The sequence below is a fragment of the Callospermophilus lateralis genome, chromosome X, assembly GCF_048772815.1.
Source record: "Callospermophilus lateralis isolate mCalLat2 chromosome X, mCalLat2.hap1, whole genome shotgun sequence".
Taxonomy (NCBI): domain Eukaryota; kingdom Metazoa; phylum Chordata; class Mammalia; order Rodentia; family Sciuridae; genus Callospermophilus; species Callospermophilus lateralis.
Window position 1 is genome coordinate 1,075,846 of NC_135325.1, and position 18,233 is coordinate 1,094,078.

The following is an 18,233-nucleotide window of genomic DNA, read 5'->3' on the forward strand; positions in this document are numbered from 1 at the left end:
ACAAACATATGTTAATAGCTACTTAGAGGGATCAAGACAAATGTGTATTTAGCCATTTCTGCCATCACCATTCTGGCCTCTTTGTCAGAGACACAGAAACAATGATTGAGTATTCATGGACATGGAGCATACTGCAACTTTTTTCTTGCTTGTAGGATACCTTTTCTCACAAGGAAGGAGTGACTTGAACAGCCAACTTTGTCCAACTAATTTTTTTTTTTTTCATATGGTATTATTAGGAATAACCTGGGTTTCCTCCTTAGGTCTTTAGGTCTCATATATGTATTTAAAAACAGCTTATTTTTGATGTGATAAAGGCTTCTAAGAGCCAAGTTTTCACTTACTAAGCTAAAGAAAGATACAATCACAGGGCTGAAATGCACAGAGAAAGGGAAAGTGAATATTGAGATACCCATAAAAGATTTTCTGAGCTCTATTTTCTGGACTGCCTATTTTAGATAAGATTATTAACAGATGTACCTTTCACTACCTTTTCCCTCTACAGGCATTAACCTCAGGGCCATTTGATGAGAAAGTTTTTTAAAAAATGGGACTAAAACAGCAACCGTGTGATGGGAAGGGGCGGGGGGTCCCATATATCAGGCAGTCCTGTCCAGGAATGAGAGAACGAATTGGTCAGAACATGGGCAAGTTTGAAGCAAGAAAACATAGGAGTAGGATGCAAGTAGGTGGCACAGAAAAGCCATCTGAGATCCATATTAAACTAGCATTTGCTCTGGGTCTTGTTTACGTTTGGCTGAGTATGGGCAGCTGGGAAGAGTCAAGATGCATAGGCAAATTCTTGCAGAGTCTCAGCCAGTGGCAGAAGTACTATTCCAATGGCATAACCTGAAGATAACTCAACCAATCCCCAAATGTGAAACATGACATGCCATTTCTAGAATTTATTACTTCAGATCTGAAGCAAATTAGACATCTAAAGCTTAAAGAGAAGATGCAAATTACAAGGTTTGTGTTGGATGACATCTGCCCAGAAGGTGGGAAACCTGAGTTTTAGTCATGTAGAAAACCACTTTCTTGCTGATAATTAAGGTAACCAGTCTTTACTTTCGACAACTAATCACATATATTTAATGCTTTGGTGTCACCCAGTTGATGTCCCCAAGCCATCTGACATTTTAAAACTATCTTTTTATCTATCTTTGGATATGTATAGAATTAGTATTCTTTATTACACTTGAACTTGTGGATCATGAAGCCTACTTCTGTAATGGGTGTGAGTTGATTAATTAGGTTAAAGGCAGGGAACAAAGCTTTTGCTTAACTTTTATTCATCATGGCACAAGATAGAACTTTAAGAAACACCACTGAAAATTTTATCACCAACATGAAAATTAAGAGTAGCACGTTTTATAAAAAAAAAAAAATTCTATAATACACTTTCCCTTCTGAAGTGAAAAAAAAAAAATTCTGAAAATACTGAAGCAAATTGCCACCTGCTGGTCAAAAGTGGTTTTGCAGTTGAAAAACCGAACAACTGTAGTACTGCAGAACATTTTACATTACACACAAAATTATAGAAGAAAACGTTTCCTCAGCCTTTGGCACAATTAAGTACAAAGGTGTAGTTTTGTTCCTCCCCAAATATGATTAACTTTACAAGGAATTGCATGTAATTTGGTTAATACTGATTATGGGGCAAAGGGAAAAACCACATTCTGTAATTTGAATGTTCTATTTTGATTCTTAAACACTTAATAGTTGGATTCCAGTTTGTCGTTTTGAAAAATACATAAAATCATACATTATAAATATATATTATATATGGTCTATATAAAATTGAATTTGACCTAAAATGGGACGGACAACTTCTTAATCACTCCTTGTTAGGCACGGCCTTTCTCTCATTTGATTAACTGAATCCTTTCTGGACAGGTTCTAAAAATATATTTCATAATGTATCAAATTTAACACTTTCCTTAAAACTTATTCAATATGAAAAAGCATTCAGTGACTATAATTTTTGTACCTCACTACTATATAAAAATATGGCTTCTCATATTCTGTTTTGTTTTGTTAGTGTTTTCTTAGGCTTTGAAAGAAGGGCTGTCCTCAGTTAAAAGGTATGGCAAAAGCACAGAAACCCGCTTGTGCATGTTCTAGAACACTCTATAGAGTCTCAACGCTTAATATATCTCATGGTGTAATATAAGTGAAGTGACTTAAAATTGTTCCTTCTGTTTTCTCTCTGTGAATATATCATATTGATTATCATACATAGATTCGTTACAGAATATACAATGGTCAAAACTGAAGACACATAAATACAATTATTAAGCAATACCGAAGCAAGAGTTTGATCGTATACAGAGCCAACGTGGGCAGTTTGTCGATTGGATATTGGCAACTGTTTTGGTTTTTCCTAAGGCTGGCTATGCAATAGAATCGTTAAGATCAATGGCGAGGGTCTGAGTGCTCTACATCTGTCAGTGGGCTGGGTTTCTCTTGTGTTGTTTTTTAAAGTGTGAAAGAAGGAAAGGAAGTGTGTGTCAATTGTCCAGCACGACTTTCCTGGTGCGGGCTGGAGTGGGCATTCGGGCGGGCGGGCGGCTCGGCGGCCTGGGCTCATACCAGCGTTTCCGGGAGGGCGTCGGGGTTGTCGGCGGACAGGAGCTCCCAGATCTGCCACCGCTCTCGCTGCCAGTCGAGCCAGCTGGCTTCCCCCAAGTTTTGAGCGTCCTGCTGGCCGGCGCTAGCCTGGAGGGAGTAGGCGCTGCTGCGCTTGCTGTGCGCCGCGCGGGACTGGGGCTGGGCGGCCGGGCCTCCCTCGGGCGAGGCGGTTCCGGAGCCCGCCTCGGGCCTCTGGCGCCTCCACAAGGGCAGCTCCGCGGGCTGCGGGGCGGGCGCGGCGGGCTGGCCGGGCCCGGGGTACGGAGGCGGGGGCCTCCGGTCTTCCCTGCCGCTCTCCCGCGGTCTCTGCGGCCAGGCCCCGTCCGGCTCAGCAGCTTCGGTCGCTTCGGCCGCGCTGCTCAGGCTCAAGTAGGGCTCGGACCTGGCCGCCGGCCGCCTGGCCGCCCCGCCGCCGCCCTGGATGTGCGGAGTGCTGCAGACGCGCGGCACCGCAGCGGGCGCGGGCTGAGTCCTCCGCGGGACCTGAGGGCCTCCGTCCAGCTCCGAGGGGCTCCCCTGCCACCGAGGCCAGTTCGCCGACAGGTTCCCTTGGGACAGGGAACAGGGCCCCGGTCGGAGGGAGCTGCTTTCAAAAATGTCACCATAGGAACCTGAGAGCAGAGAGAAAGGCCAGAACTGGAATTAGCTTGCAGCATTCCTCTGGGGATTAGAGTCCTCGCACTGGCTTCCCCGTGCCAACTTGTACCACCACCAAAAAAAAAAAAAAAAAAAACCAGCATGCTCTCAGCTGCTGCCACCTAAAAACACCTGCTAGCAAAAGAAATGACAAATGCACAATTCATGTGGCCACTCAAAACTTATGCCTAGACTCTTGACAGGTTAGCTGAGCTGCCAAACCAGATTAAACAGCCTTGTCACCAATTTGTCTCTGAAAAGGAAATGAAATGGCATATTTGGGTGGAAACCCTACAGGTAATGTTTGTTATCCTTTCCCCCTCTCTTCAGGATTTTCCCAGTAATATTTAACGACCATGTAAGATGATAACAAGGCAAAAATGAAAGAAAATTAATTTTAAAAGTAAATGCAACAAAGTTTAAGAATAACACTCCACCTGTCATTCCTGGGTCTTTGGATCCACTTTTTAATGTTGAATGCCAAGTTCCCCAGATATTGAAAGGCTCCTCTGACATATCTAAGACAAAAAGTACAAAAAGGTGTGTGACACAAAACGAAATTTTAAAGACAAAAGTTAATACATATTTTATAACATCTTTTCTGTGCAAAGTAAAGTATTCAAGATCGTGCCAGATGCAAAACAGGTTACAATTCATCTCTGCTTTTCAGGAGCCTTACAAAAACTTCTTATATCTTGGTTAGATAGAATACCACCCCCCCCCCCCAAAGTCTCTGCATCATAATCCTCAGAACCTCTAAAGACAGTATCTTATATTCAAAAAGGACTTTGCAAATGCAATCAAATTATATGATTCTTGTGATGAGGTGATATTCCTGTATGACCCAGGAGGGCCCCATAAGACAGAAGCTGCTCTCTTGCTGGCTTTAAAGATGGAGAAAGGAGCCATGAGACAAGGGATACAGAAGCTTCTTGAAGCTAAAAAATGCAAGGAAACAGATTATTCCCCAGAGCCTCCAATAAGGAAGGCAGCCCTGTGGACTCATTTTAGACTTCTGACCTCCCAAACCATAAGACAGCAAATTTGTGTGCTGCTTTAATCCACTGAAATTGTGATAGCTTGTGACAACAGCAGTAGGAAAAGCTCATACAAGGGGCGGGGGTGGCAAGATGCTTGCGGGCTCTAACCATATTAATCAGAGATTGAGGACCAGCAGTAACTGTTTCTGGACTACCCTCTGGAATACTCAGCTATTGGCACCCACAGACTCATTCCTGCACTTATTCCTTCAGGAAACCTGGGTCTGTGCATAAATAGCTTTGGAGTTAAGTGCTACATTAGAATTTTCTAGCCATCTCATTTACTCCACTCTACAATCCTGTGATGGGATCATAATTATGATTTATAGAAGCAAATGTCTAGTGCCTCCAGGTGTTCAGCAGTTCACATACATTATCTCATTTCATCCCTAGGAGATAAATGGGAGATCATTTGACAGAAGAGACACCCAGTGTGAGGAGAGGTGAGAAATACACACAAGTTATTTAGCATGCATTATCTAGTGCTTATGATACACTAAGAGCTGCATTCAGAACTTGCCATGAATTAGCTAATAAACCCAAGGAATTTGACACCATTATCATTTCTGAATTTTCACAGCAGGTAGACATGGGTCTCAGCAAAGCTCAATCATTTGTTTGGTATCTTGCAAGTTGAAAGTTGCAGAACAGAGTCTTACTTCAAATATAGTGCTCTTGTCATTGGACTCTGACACTGTTTGGTTCCAGCATGCTGCCTAGTTATGTAGTAGGTTCAACTTGTTATCTTTATGAAACCAATAGTAGTAAGTGGGTGACATCTTAGGCTATCAAATATGCAACCAAAACCTACCCACCAGGATAAATAAAGTTTTCTGCATGTTGGGGGTAGGAGGGTCAACTGGAAATATAAGTGGCTCTTCCTGGCATGTGTTCTCTTCCCACATATTTGAAAATCAGAGTGTGGGCTGCAAGGACCCTCCAAGACAATGCCTGCACTCACCACCCTTTCTTCCTGAGTAGGTGTTCAGCAGATACTCAGTAAATGCTCACTAAATTACAGAAACAGTAAACAAGGGACAGTGAAAGAGGAGGTTCAAAGTGTCTTATATCATGCCATATGCACAAATAGAGTCACTTGATTTGGCCTGTATCATCTAGACTCCCCTTACCTTTTCCAAGCCTTGGTCCAGGAGAACTTTCTCTTGACTTTGACTTTGACGCTGGCAAGTGGCCCACCAACATATATTGTTCTGGCACTTTGTAAAGCTTCTCCGAGCCGCCCGGGCCCCTGTCCTCTTGCATAGCCAGCAGGGAGCGCTCGGACAGCACTGGGGAGTTGTTGTCATAAGGGGAGATGTCTCCACTGGAGGCCTTGTTGGAGTCTGTAGATGAATGCCTCCCTCCCATAGAAAAGGAAACTTCCGACTGCAGAATGTCAGGGCTTCTGGTACAACGAGACAGTTACAGGTACATGAGTGTGTTAATAATTTGTCACCACATTTAAACAATACAACCATTACACAAATGACAGGAGGAGAACGCATGGACACAGGGGCCTTTTGAACAATGTTCCAACATGTCTGCATTAATAAAATGAAAGCGTTTCCACATAATGGCCGGAAGATGGCAGCAAAACACAACAAATGTAACAAGAAACGGCAGCCCCCGAGAAGGAGGGGGGAGGATGAAGCAGACACGGATCCCTGCACGGTGTTCGCCAATGTACGGCCAGCAGAGGGCAGTAAAACCTAACAAATGTAACAAAATTTCAGCAGAGCAGAGGAAGGAGATGAAAAGATGGATCCCTGTAATCGCCAATGTGTGGCCCGCAGAGGGCAGAAAAATCCAAGTTGTAACGGGAAGTGCTAGCTGCCAGGGGAAGGATGGAAAATAAACAGAAGCACATCTCTGTATTCGCCAACAAATATGCCTGAGGTGCCTCGTGGATTAAATCCTGGTTTCATTTAAAAATTAAACTCTGATGGTCACTTTCTATTAAGTAAGGAAAAACTGGCAGCTGCCACTTTTACCTTCTTCAATATCCTGTATTAAAAATCACTTGAATAAAATTGTGGGCAACTTTTCTTCTCGAAATACTTAAATTCATCCTTCCTGTGATGAAGATGATGATGCTACTGATGGGAATAAATATTTCACATAAAAAAAAGTTGGCCAGAAAGATAAATATATGACCACCATTAAGAATCCACTGTATTTTAACACATATTTAAAATGATTCTGCAAAGGACTAGTGATTTTATACATTGATCTCACACACTAGTTACCAAACCATAAATACACGTATGAATGTGTTCTCACAGCCACGGAAGTGGTGAATATGTAAGTGGAACAGGAAAATGAGGACTTCAGGAACATGGAGAGACTGGTGAAGTCTTACCTGGAACATCTTTACTTTCTACCTTCCTCAAAACAGTGGCCCTGACAAAATCTTAAAGGGAAATGATCACAGGTTGATTACAAGTTCCAGAATCTGCTTCTGCATCCCCACCCTCACTTTGCTTCCTTTTTCTAGTCTTTGCTTTCCTTTAGTTGAAATTTTCAAAACAAATCTTTGTGGTTTTAAAGAAGGTAAACATACGCCTGAGCAATCCCTTCCTAACCAAATGGTTTTGTGCATGCAAAATGGAAGCAGTGCCCTCATGGGGACCAAGAAGCTAGCTCCATTTCAGGTTTCCACCAAGGGTCAGTACCCAGGGAGAAACCATCCCAGCATTCCTGATGTGCCATGCCAGCTGCCTGTCACTGAGGTGGATAGGGTTTGAGCAGTTTTGCTAAGGACATTTTCTACCCACATGGAATAAATAAGTCCTTTCCTTGCTTCCTCTTTGAACTGATATCAGACAATCTTATGGGTAGGAGCCAGAGGACAGCCATGAGGATGATTTTCCAGACCTTCAGGCCTCCAATGAATTTGAAAAAAAAAAATCAAAGGAACTTAACTATTTCTGCTGGAAAGTGGGGGGAACACTATTTAACCACCATAGCTAATTAAAGGGAAAAATCTCTTTAATTCTAGCCAAAGGAACACAAAATAAAACTAATTGGACACTTGTCTGTTGTCATGGGCTCTGACTGAGGAAAGGTTATTACGAAAATTAGAAAAATCTAATAAGTTGAACTAACACAGAACCCAGTTCAAAATCAGGGTTCAATGTTCTGAACGGGGCTATGAATAATATTATTGGGCTACTTCCATTGACATATTCCAGTCATTAATGGAAATGTCTTTTGTCTACTTAGTAAGAATAAGTCATGATTTTATATCAATAATAGTAGCTACATAAAGCCTTATTTTATAAGATGTTTTAAAGAGAGTTAAGTCGATTCATGAGCCCAAACCAAAACAACTATTAGTGCTATAGATGTTTTGTTTTGTTTTTGCCTCCTCATATTGGGAGAAAAGTTTTTAAAAGATCGTATTTTAGCTCACAGAGACCACAATAATTCTGTCTCATGTCTTTCTCATCTGTCTTACTCAACATATAGAAGATAATATGTTCCACAAAATGTTATAAATTACAGATGGAACTAGGGGTTATATATATAAAGAAAGATGCCTCATGAAACAAATTTCTCTTAAGTCTTAGTACTAGGGACATTTGCGTTTCTACTGAGTGAGTAGGTTATTTTTATATTATGGAAGCATGAGTCATATAATAAGTAATGTATTTCTGTTTGAAATGAATGCTAAAAGCTCAGAGGAAATGGAGCTCCATTTGAGTTGATGTATCAAAGCTTGGGGAGTGCCTTTTTGTCTCTTGCATTGCAGCTTCATTTTATCACTTTTTCTATTGTTTTCCTTCCCCCATTCCCTCAAGTTACCTACTATGACCTTGCTGCACTTTATATGCTTTTTCAAGCTTTCTCTAAAAATTGTTTTTGGACTAATGTACACACAGGGAAATCATACCTACATTAGTTGTTGGGGGGAGGGAACAGAAAAAGCAGTATGCCTCATAAGAGCATTTAGTTTGGTGAAAGTAAAACAACAATGACAATAGCAATAATAAAATTAACCAAAATTCCTATACCATTTTTTCCTCCATTTTCATACTCTTATTGGATTTAATTAAGTAGAGAGGAAAGGGCAGGAGGAAGAGGGCCACTGTCTGTTTCCTCTTTTCTTTGGGTTGGCTTTGCAAAATCTCATTTACCGTTTGTGAAATAAGAAAGTGTGCTCCCTATAGCAGTAGCATCTGCATCACTCGGGCACTTGTTGGAAATATAAATTTTCATGCTCTATTCTGGACAGAAGCAGCTACATCATTTGTGGAGGCCAGTACAAAATGAGCATGTGGGGTACCATGCTAAAAATTTTTTTAAAAAACAAGGAATTTCAAGATGGTAATAACAGATCATGTGAGTTTCTTCTGAGTGTAGGGAAGCCAGCTCTGCCTATTAAAAGGGGGACTTCTGGGGTAGGGCCAGCAGAAGCCCAATAGATGATTCTGATGCATGAAGATGTTTGGGAACCTCTAATAATCAAATCTTTTCCCCCTCTCTCAATCTATAAGTGTGACAGTGGGCCAAGGGTCTGTTGAGAGCTGAAGTAGGAGGAAAACCACAAATGGTGGCCCAAACTATAGCACTGGTTAGACTGGGAGTGAATATGTTGGTCCTCATCTTGGGGTGACTGGTACTCCAGAAGGGAGAAAGAGAGCAGGTGTGCCTATCCCAGCTGAACTCTTGGACGTCCTCTATCCTGCCATAAGCAGGATTCAGACAACAAAATGTAGTCTGGTTGCAGATCAGAACATGTTGAGGTGAGGGAGGTAGGAGAGGCCCACCTGACATAAGTCTCATCAGTCAAGCCACTAAAGTGAGAACAGGTGGGGCTCCAATCAGGGTAGAAATTGAGGGAATTGCCTGGGGCTGATTCCTAGAGATAGAGGTGGATGAGTTGTTCAATAGTAGACATGGGCCTTGAACCTCCTCAGAATGACTTGGGTCACAGTCAGGGACAGACAGAGAGGGCCATCCTGTGAGCAATGATGCCTTCTTTTGCAGCCAGGCCTTCCCAATTTATCTCAGCCATGGGAGGGAATATAGTATGAGTGCCTGGCAATCAGAATTAGAAATATACTCATGTGAAATAACCTGTTGGTCTATGGTACAAGTTTGTACAGAGTCCATCATGTTTCAGGCATTGGACTGAACTACTATTAACAGCTCTCTTTGTTCATTATCTCAGTCTGTATATTATTAAAAGAATAAGGAAGTTGACAAAAGCATTTTTTTTCTAGCAACAGAGGCATTAGGGGTTGGGACCCTTCTAATGTTTATTTGCTAAATAGCATTCAACAATATTGCAAATCAGTAAGATGCTCTATTTTATGCTTAAAGTTAATGGCCTTTTAAAATATTTTCCTATCATTTTATTTTCTCAGCATAGGTCAGAAATTGGCAGGGAAATTGCCTAGGAACCCTGTCAAAGAATTGTCAAATAAAACAAACAAACAAAACAAAACAAAAATGATCCCTTTGGTTATCTCTGAAAGAATGAGACAAGAAGCAACAGTGATCCTCTCTTGCATTTACCTCTGGAAAAAAATCCAGCTCTAAGAAGACAGTTTTGAGTTCAGGATCCTAAGTGAAGGCATTAAAATATTCATTTACTTATTTACAGAAAATATTTACCCAGATCAGTGATTCACTAGATGAAGAGTTAGCTAAAGCATATAGTAGCCTCTCTTTCTATGTCTTGGAATTTACTAGAATGCTGGGCAGAAGAGTTGCCAGTTGACATGAGTTTTGGCTTCTAAGTACCTAGTGACTTATCTTTCCAGTCTCAGGGCCCAATGGATTGTGATAGAGACTGTTGGATGGATGGGTTTCTAGTCAACCTGGGTTTTCCTCCATGCATGGAGGGTTTTCCCATTAGATCCCCAAACCCCAGGACCATCCATAGCATGCATGGCCAATCTCAGCTAACCAAACAAGCATGGGATGGGCATGGAGAGCGAATCATGTTCTCACCCTCAGCTGGTCCCTCCAGGTCAAGGGGTAAGCACGCTGGCAGGGTACTGTGAGCAGGCCTGCACTGTAGCCGGAAGCACAGAACTTGTTCTGTGGATAAATGGAAAACTCCGGTTCAATTACCGGATGTGGCCAGCCCAGCCCCTTGCTGAGCTGTCTCAGTGAGAAACACTCCTGAAGATTTCAAATATGTGTTGTCTTCATCCTTGGCTCAGTTAATCAACTGATAAACTTAAGTCTGTTGGAACTCAAAGCTCGTAATCATCATAGACACTATTAATTATACTAGGAAAGGAATCCACTGACATAGCAACTCTGGAATTATGGGCATTATGGAGGATTTTCATATTAATCATGCTCAGGTCTACAAAGCCTGCCTTATGGAGAATCCTAGGGAAAAAATACCCTACTCCAAAGAGGAGCTGATATGGCTCTAACCTCCCCACTGCGTGATGAAGCAAGTAGCCTGGACATTTGATGACATTTCTCTCCTCATTTTTAGTTCTAATTAACTCCCTCCTAATAGCATGTATGGAGCATTTTTAACAGATAAAGATAAAACTATACTGTATCTATTCATTTTATTTACAATGTGGCCCATAAAACATCTCCACAGTAATATTTTATAAATTTAAAAAAGAACTATGAATCACCAGTAAAGATGTTAGAAAGAAGGGAGGATGTGATCAATTCTTCTCCACACTGGATTGTCTTTCCATAGAAGGCACACTTATGCCTTTTGAAATTTTTAATTATGGAATCCCATAATATATGTGATCTTTTCCTAAAACTGGCTGAAAAGGCTTTCATAAATGAAGTATGTATGTGTTGGAGGGGGCTTAATGCTTCATAATTTCCAGGGAACTAGAATGAATGACAATTGAAGCCACCAGATACTATCAGTCAATAGTATTTTTTTTTTCTGTTATGCTATAGATAAAGTCAGACTTCTCTGGAAATCTGACAAATCATAGTAAAGGAACAGAGGAACACTCCATGGATTTATGGATGAAGACATGATTAAAGACATATTCAAAATATTAAAATGAATTGTCAACATGATATTTATCTGATAAGATAAATGTGATATCTTTAAATTATAAGAAAGTTCAACAGTTCTGCAGAATGAAGAAGGAAGGCTTATCATTCAATTTTTCAGTCCTACAATATTATCTTTTAAGACAAGTATATCCATGGTTCTGATTCACAGAATACCAGTTTTACTATTTTTTTTTCAATTTCTATTAAACATCGTGAAGGCAATTAACAGGATTAGACATAATGAAATTTAAAAATATATACCTATAGGTTTGGTTCAATTCATGTATACCTTCTCTTCAAATGTAGTTAAATTTGTTTTCTTTTGTTCTTATTCTCGGGGAAGATGTTCTACTTAGTTTTACTGAATGAATATTATATTTCTGAGGCATCTATGCAGTTTGATGAAATAAGAACAAGTTTTCCTTACACATTTTTCTCAAGCCTGCATTTAAAAATTATGAGAACTGTTGTTGGAAATGGATACCACGTCACAGATTATCTGAGCTCTGCTGAGCTCTCGTGAGCTCTGAATTATGTAGACTTCACATTAACCATGCTTAGTTCTGTGAAATATCCCTTATACAGAATTTCAAGGGTCTGTAGTGCTTCAGGCAAAAAGAGAACTGTGCGTTCTATCTACAAAAGTCTATGTCAGGTTAATTTTTCTCCCTAGATCATTAAAGAAGTCAAAAATACTGAAAAATTAAAATTAAGTACATTTGAACTTACAACATATGGTCAGCTTAAGTGCTTTATTTAAACCAAAACAGAATTTCATTATGATTTTCTTTCAATTTAACATAATTAAACATTTTTTAAGATCATCAGTTGGTCAGGAGAAACTGTCAAACACATTAATGCTCTTGGCTAAAAAAAGTGAGATAGGTGAAGGCTATCATGTGATTGATGAGTTCCTTCCACTTAAGTCAAGGGACTTGTTTTACCTTCAGGCTCTAGTATGGCTAAGCAGTGCACTGGTCTTTTAAAAAATGTTGATATTTTATTCATTATTGATTTGGGGGATCCCTTTGATTTGGTAAATATTGCATTATAATATAGTTAGTGTTTATGACTGTTTGGAGGCACATTCTTAAATTTATGCCTAGGCACATGCCTCCTTTGCCCCTGCCCAGTCTCAGCCCTGCTATAATACCTTTGTTCTGTAGCAAATATCCCTCTTCACACTACCTTGTACTCTTTGATTAACTTTCTATCCCCCCTCCCTTTTTAATTACATTCATAAATCAAAGGGGAGGAATTATTTTAAGTACCTTTGAAGAAAAGAGCATATAATTCTAATAAATATGCCAGACAAGCAATTAAAAAAAGTCTTGCATCTTTAGTAATAAAACTCTCTTCTAATCTCCTTTTGGCATCCCATTTTGAATGAAGCCAAAAATTTAAGTATACAAACATAAGAAAAAATGATGAATTCTCCTTTCACTCCCAATTCTGATGTTGCATAAAAAAGGGAAAAACCAAAATCAAAACAAAAACATTAAGTTCTCAAATATCACTAAATGTTTGCTCTTTCAAAACAAAAATAATAATAAATATTTTGTCGTTCTTGGTTTTACACTCTTTTGAAAATGTGTTTTTCCCCCTCCAAATTAAATTTTGTACAGTTTCCACTTGGCCTCACAGAAATCTAAAGCTTTATTTAAGTATGTGAATGGGAAGCGGGCAAAGTACAGAAACTTCAGGGGAAAAATCAAAGGGTCTGAAGTGAATGAGGGATTTTCTTTTAGACACAATGCCACAGCTTAAAGTGGATGAGTTCTCCCTTGGGCCATATTACCTGGTAGGTTGTTATGTAATGCACACCAAGGTAGGATCTAGTGATGCCCATCCCTGCTAAGTACTTGTAAATGAACCAAAGGTTGAAGCTCAAAGCAACATGAGCATATTATTAATATTTATTTAGCAGTTATTATAAACCAGATACTATTTTAAGAGCATTAGAGATACTATTTTGGTGCTAATTTTTAATCTACAGTTTACAGATGAGAAAACTGAGACTGACATCAATTAATTTACTCAAGATCATACAGCTAATAGAAGTGGAGCTGGAATTTGAACTTGGGCAATCTGGCTCTAAACCTGGAGCTTTGTAACCAGTGTGTTAAACTACACAAACAAGCATGTGTTATTGATGGATAAATGACATGCCAGTGGAGCCAGCACCATCTGTCAGTTTGGGTACTGTAATTAACTATCACTGTAATCAACGATTATGGTAGTCTATTGTCACTGTAACTCTTCTTCACCGTTATCTCCTAACTTAAGTGCCACCCACCAGCCTACTATTTAAAAGCTTCTGCCTAGGTTCTCTATCAGGTTTCCAGACAATCAAATGGTTCACTGTTCTGGGCAGGGCCTGGGTTTAGCTCCCCAGACATCTAAGTCTGATTATATCCTCCTTCATCTTCCAAGTCAACTTCAAATCCTTCCTCTTTTCAGAAGCTATCCATGAAATCTTCAAGTCACACCTCTTTCTCTTCTCCAAACTTCAAGTTGATTTATGATCTAGAACATCATTTCCCTTTTTGACCTTTTGAAGGTCAAAAATCACCCACCTCAAAATCCTCTTGTGATTTGTATCCAACTTGGTGGATCTGAGCCTGATGTTCTAAGCCTTTGCTGCTCATTAGATCCATGTGAGAAGCTTTAAGAAATCCCCATTTCAGATTGTAACCCAGAAAAAGTGAATCAGCATCTCTGGGGGCAGGGGTTGTCCTAGACGTTTTTTAAGCTTCCCAGGTGATTCAAAAGGGCAGGTAAACCTGAGCCACTAATGTAACACCTATTATCTTTCACTCTGTGACATACTGCATAACATGCTTCCTATTATTTTTGTACTTGTAGGCCCTCTTCAACAAATGTCAAAGCTCTTAAAGGCAAGAAAATGCCTTGGTATTTTAAGCTTTCCCTATTCACAATGTGGATCATGGACCAGCAACATCAGTATCACTTGGGAGCTTGTTAGAAATATAGATTCAGGGGCTGAGGCTGTGGCTCAGTGGCAGAGCACTTGCCTAGCATGTGTAAGGCACTGGGTTCAATCCTTAGCACCACATACAAAAATAAATAAAGGCATGATGCCCATCTAAAACTATAAAAAATTAAAAAAAAAAAGAAATATAGACTCAAAGACCTCTTCCCCAGTTTTACTGATTCAGAAAGAACATGTTACCAAGATCTTCTGCTGCTCCATATGCAAAGTTTGGGAAGCACGGGTCTAAGGTGCTAGGAGATCACTTATAGTTTGATGGGTAGGACTTTCAGGCTTCAAAAGGCAATAACAATAAATGCTCTTTCATTAATCTATGCATTTTTACTTCATGACATCACAGTTGGCCATCTGAGCCATTCTTTGGCCTGTTCCTAGAGGAAAACAAACAAACAAAGAAACCTAATCTCTTCTCTCTCCTGCTAAATAAGTATTGCCAACTGTTTTCTGTTCTCTGATAACACTTGTCCTCCACATCCACAGAGCTCCCAGGGGCTCATCTCTATATTCCTGAAGCCATGATACTCACCTAAGATCATGGTCTGTGGTCAGTTCACGCAGATCTTTTGATTCTATTTCTTACTCTCAAGAGGGATAGGGAACAAAAGAGACTAGAGAATTACAAAGCTTGGCATGCATGTGTATATGTGTACTTCTTCCTTTTCCTAAGAGTACACAAAGACAGTTTCACTTTTTACCTTGGCATTTATGTGCAAAAAGTGTATTTGAAAAGCACAGAAAAATAATTCCCATCAGTGGCTCTTGAAAGTAAAAAACTCCACACAAAAGCAGAAAATCAGTCAGTCAAAACTCTGTGGTTTCTCAGGAGTATATTTTCTAGCTTTTCCACAGGACACCAACAAAATTTCAAATAAATGTAGCTTAATGAGGGATTCACAAAAGAAATACTGCCATGTCTGTTTTCTTGTACAGGGGAGAAAACTAAGTGAATTCACTAAAATATTGGTGGTACGTGTGTTGTTGGGAAGAAAAGTCATTTGTTACTTTAGATCAGAGTTTAACACTTTGATGATAGTTAGAAATCTAGGAAAAATATAAGTGTGACCTCAATTCTCTAAAATGAAAAGCAAGACCATAAAATGCTAGCCCATTTAGCCCATTTATAGTTTGAATATATTTTTATTTGTTCATGGCTCTTAAGGATTGAATCCATATAGAATGTCTTAATGGAACAGAATTTGGCCTGATAATGACTGGAACAGACGTGGATTTTTTAAAAGTGCATTTTAAAGTGTGATCCAATTATAAGACCTTCCTAGCTCTGCTGAAAATGGAATGAAGCTGAATTCAGCAGGACTATTCATGTAATGATCTGGGAAAGAAGAGGATTGAAAAATGCAGATTTCTCTTTCACTAAATGTATTTAAAAATAATATAATTTTATTAATATCTGAAATCATCCAAAAAGAAAATTAATCAAATTCAACATCACTATACAGTGTAATTTAACCTGTGTCATTGTTTCTAAGACTCAACAAATAAGATATAGCATTGTTTTATATATCATTAAGAAAGAAAAAAATGCATATGATTAAAGAAGAAAAAATGCTATAAATTAAGATATTCCATTGATAATAAGATTGATCTCATCTTTGAAGATGATAAACCATGTGTAAAATGTGTCTTAGAATTATTAAAACTGAGCAGATAAAAAGCATAAAATAAATGATACTTTCATAAGAGAACAGTAACAAGTTTTCATGTCATAAATTTAAAGTTGGGTGTCATGGTGATAATATTGCTCCTGGTTAGTGATGCCATATTAACCCTTTAACTGGCTTTTCCAACTGCTCAGCACCTCCACACACTGTGCCTCTGTAGACATCATTGGAATTAGCCATAAAATCTTACTAATGCAAAAATACAGTGTTCCTTTAGGGAAGAATAGTAGCAAACCATATCCTACAGCATAGTTTCATATTCCTCACTGCAAACTTAGGTGAATGTGAAGACCAGGGTACATTTGCATCAAAAGTATACAAGCTAGGTGCTGGAGATGTAGCTCAGTGGTATAGCACTTGCCTAGCATGCATGAGGTTCTGCGTTCAATCCCCAGTACCACATAAAAAAAGAAAAAAAATTAAGAAGAATACAAGTTATAAAGGATAGGAAAGCCAAGAAAGAGCACACCTCTAATTTCAAATGAATTGCTTTCACTGATAAAACTGTTCAAGACATTTCTAGGCATGGCCTTTTGGGCTCCTGAGCACAGTTATCAAGATTCTAAAAGAAGAATCACTGATGTGCATCATAGTCCTCTGAGCTCTTTGCCAGTGATTTAGTGTTCTTTTTTCCCAGTAAACACAGTCGAAAGGATCTCAAGGGGCTACAGAAAGCTGAAAATGAAATAGAAAAGTCTTGTAAAGTGGTTTCTAATTCAATAAGTGGATTGGTAAGACTGAAGCATTTTCTGGTTAGGTGGAGTGATCAGAGTTGCCAGAAAGCTGCCAAAATTCCACTTCGGTCACCCTGCATGGAGTTATGTAAATGTTTCTAATTCTTTAGAAATGGAAATAGAAATCCCCAACGTGGCTTTAGAAAATGGAAAACTGGCATACTCACGATGATTGGGAAGCCTTCCTTCTGAGTAAATAGTCCACGACATCAGGATCCGTCTCTAACAGGCTGATCAGTACTTCATTCTGGAGATCTGGGGGGACCTGAAGAAGCCAAGTGTTGAGGCATAAATAAAATCATTCCAGAATGGGGCAAAACATAGTCATTGGCAACTTTATGATATCATAAAACAGTGCCTTAAAAGTTTAAGAAAGCAAAGTGATTTATTAGTTAAAATTAAACTCACACCAACCCATACAGCAAGTTTAATTCTAAGAACAAACGGAATGGTTACGAAATAATCATATTTGATAAAAAATGTCACACTCATATACCTGGAGATACAACCTAGTCATTTTGTTGCCTCTGTTGCTCAGATTAGATTTTCTTGGCTTTGAGTAAGCAAAACATCATGGTTAAGAAGAATGGTGTTCATAATTTATTGTGTAAATGGGGACACTCTAGAGTTCATATTTTAAATGATGCCAAAGCTACAGGCATAAATTTAGACTGTCTTGGGCAATTCTGGAACATATGATCCTTTTATTAAGAGGGCAGGCCCTTGAGCCAGGTTGCTTGAATTCTAGCTTTATCACTTATTAGCTGAGGGACCTTCCATAACATACATTAATAAGGATCTTTCTGACTCTTGGTTTTCCTCATCTATCAAATGGAAATAACAATAGTACTCACCACAAACTGGAGCTGTAGTGATTAAATTACTAATTTTGTGTCAATAATTTAGAACACTATCTGGTCAATGATAATCACCCAAAAAAAAAGAAAAAAAAAATACTAGCACTATGACTGCACTGTCACTTAGTGCCTGCCTTCTCTCCTTTCTTGCACCCTGTTTCCTCAAGATTTAGCCATTTCTAGCTTCATAATTTCATAGAAATCCACTAGAATTATATGGATTGGCATCACTGTCTAATCCACAGTGCAACCAAAGATGGCCTTAAGTCACCCATGTGGAAATGTTCTATAAGAGAAGACTAAATCCAGTTCTGACCAATGGTCTTCTACTCTATATATGCTGTTAGCCCAACCAGAGAAATTGCAAATTATTGAGAAAAAAAACAATTTTTCAGTCTGATTCTCTCACATGCAGACTCAGAGAGAAGAATTTTTAAAACCACAGGGACAAGTCTTCTGAGAATAAGTGGTTGGTAGAAGAATTTTCCTCCTGCCTCTTGCAGAACTCAATTGTTCTTGAGCTCTAAGAAGCTGGAAACAATTTTATTAATAAAAACAGGGATGAGAAAGCAAGAAAATGCTTTCCTTCTCTCATAAATCTGTTCCTCCTACTTCATCCTAAATCTTCATTAATGGCGCTGCCA

The 18,233-nt window shown here is 39.1% G+C and overlaps 1 protein-coding gene across 3 annotated transcripts in view; it reads right to left on the reverse strand.

Moving 5' to 3' along the window:
• Positions 1-1,306: 1,306 nt before the first annotated feature.
• The window catches only part of Arhgap6 (Rho GTPase activating protein 6), a 457,995-nt gene continuing 441,068 nt past the window's right edge, over positions 1,307-18,233 (reverse strand). For all 3 annotated transcript variants that reach the window (XM_077106574.1, XM_077106575.1, XM_077106576.1), the window contains exons 10-13: positions 16,900-16,997; positions 5,438-5,712; positions 3,705-3,785; positions 1,307-3,242 (exon numbers count right to left, since the gene is read on the reverse strand). In XM_077106574.1, coding sequence (XP_076962689.1) covers positions 2,587-3,242; positions 3,705-3,785; positions 5,438-5,712; positions 16,900-16,997 — 1,110 coding nt within the window. In that variant the 3' untranslated portion in view covers positions 1,307-2,586. The remainder of the gene's footprint in view (positions 3,243-3,704; positions 3,786-5,437; positions 5,713-16,899; positions 16,998-18,233) is intronic.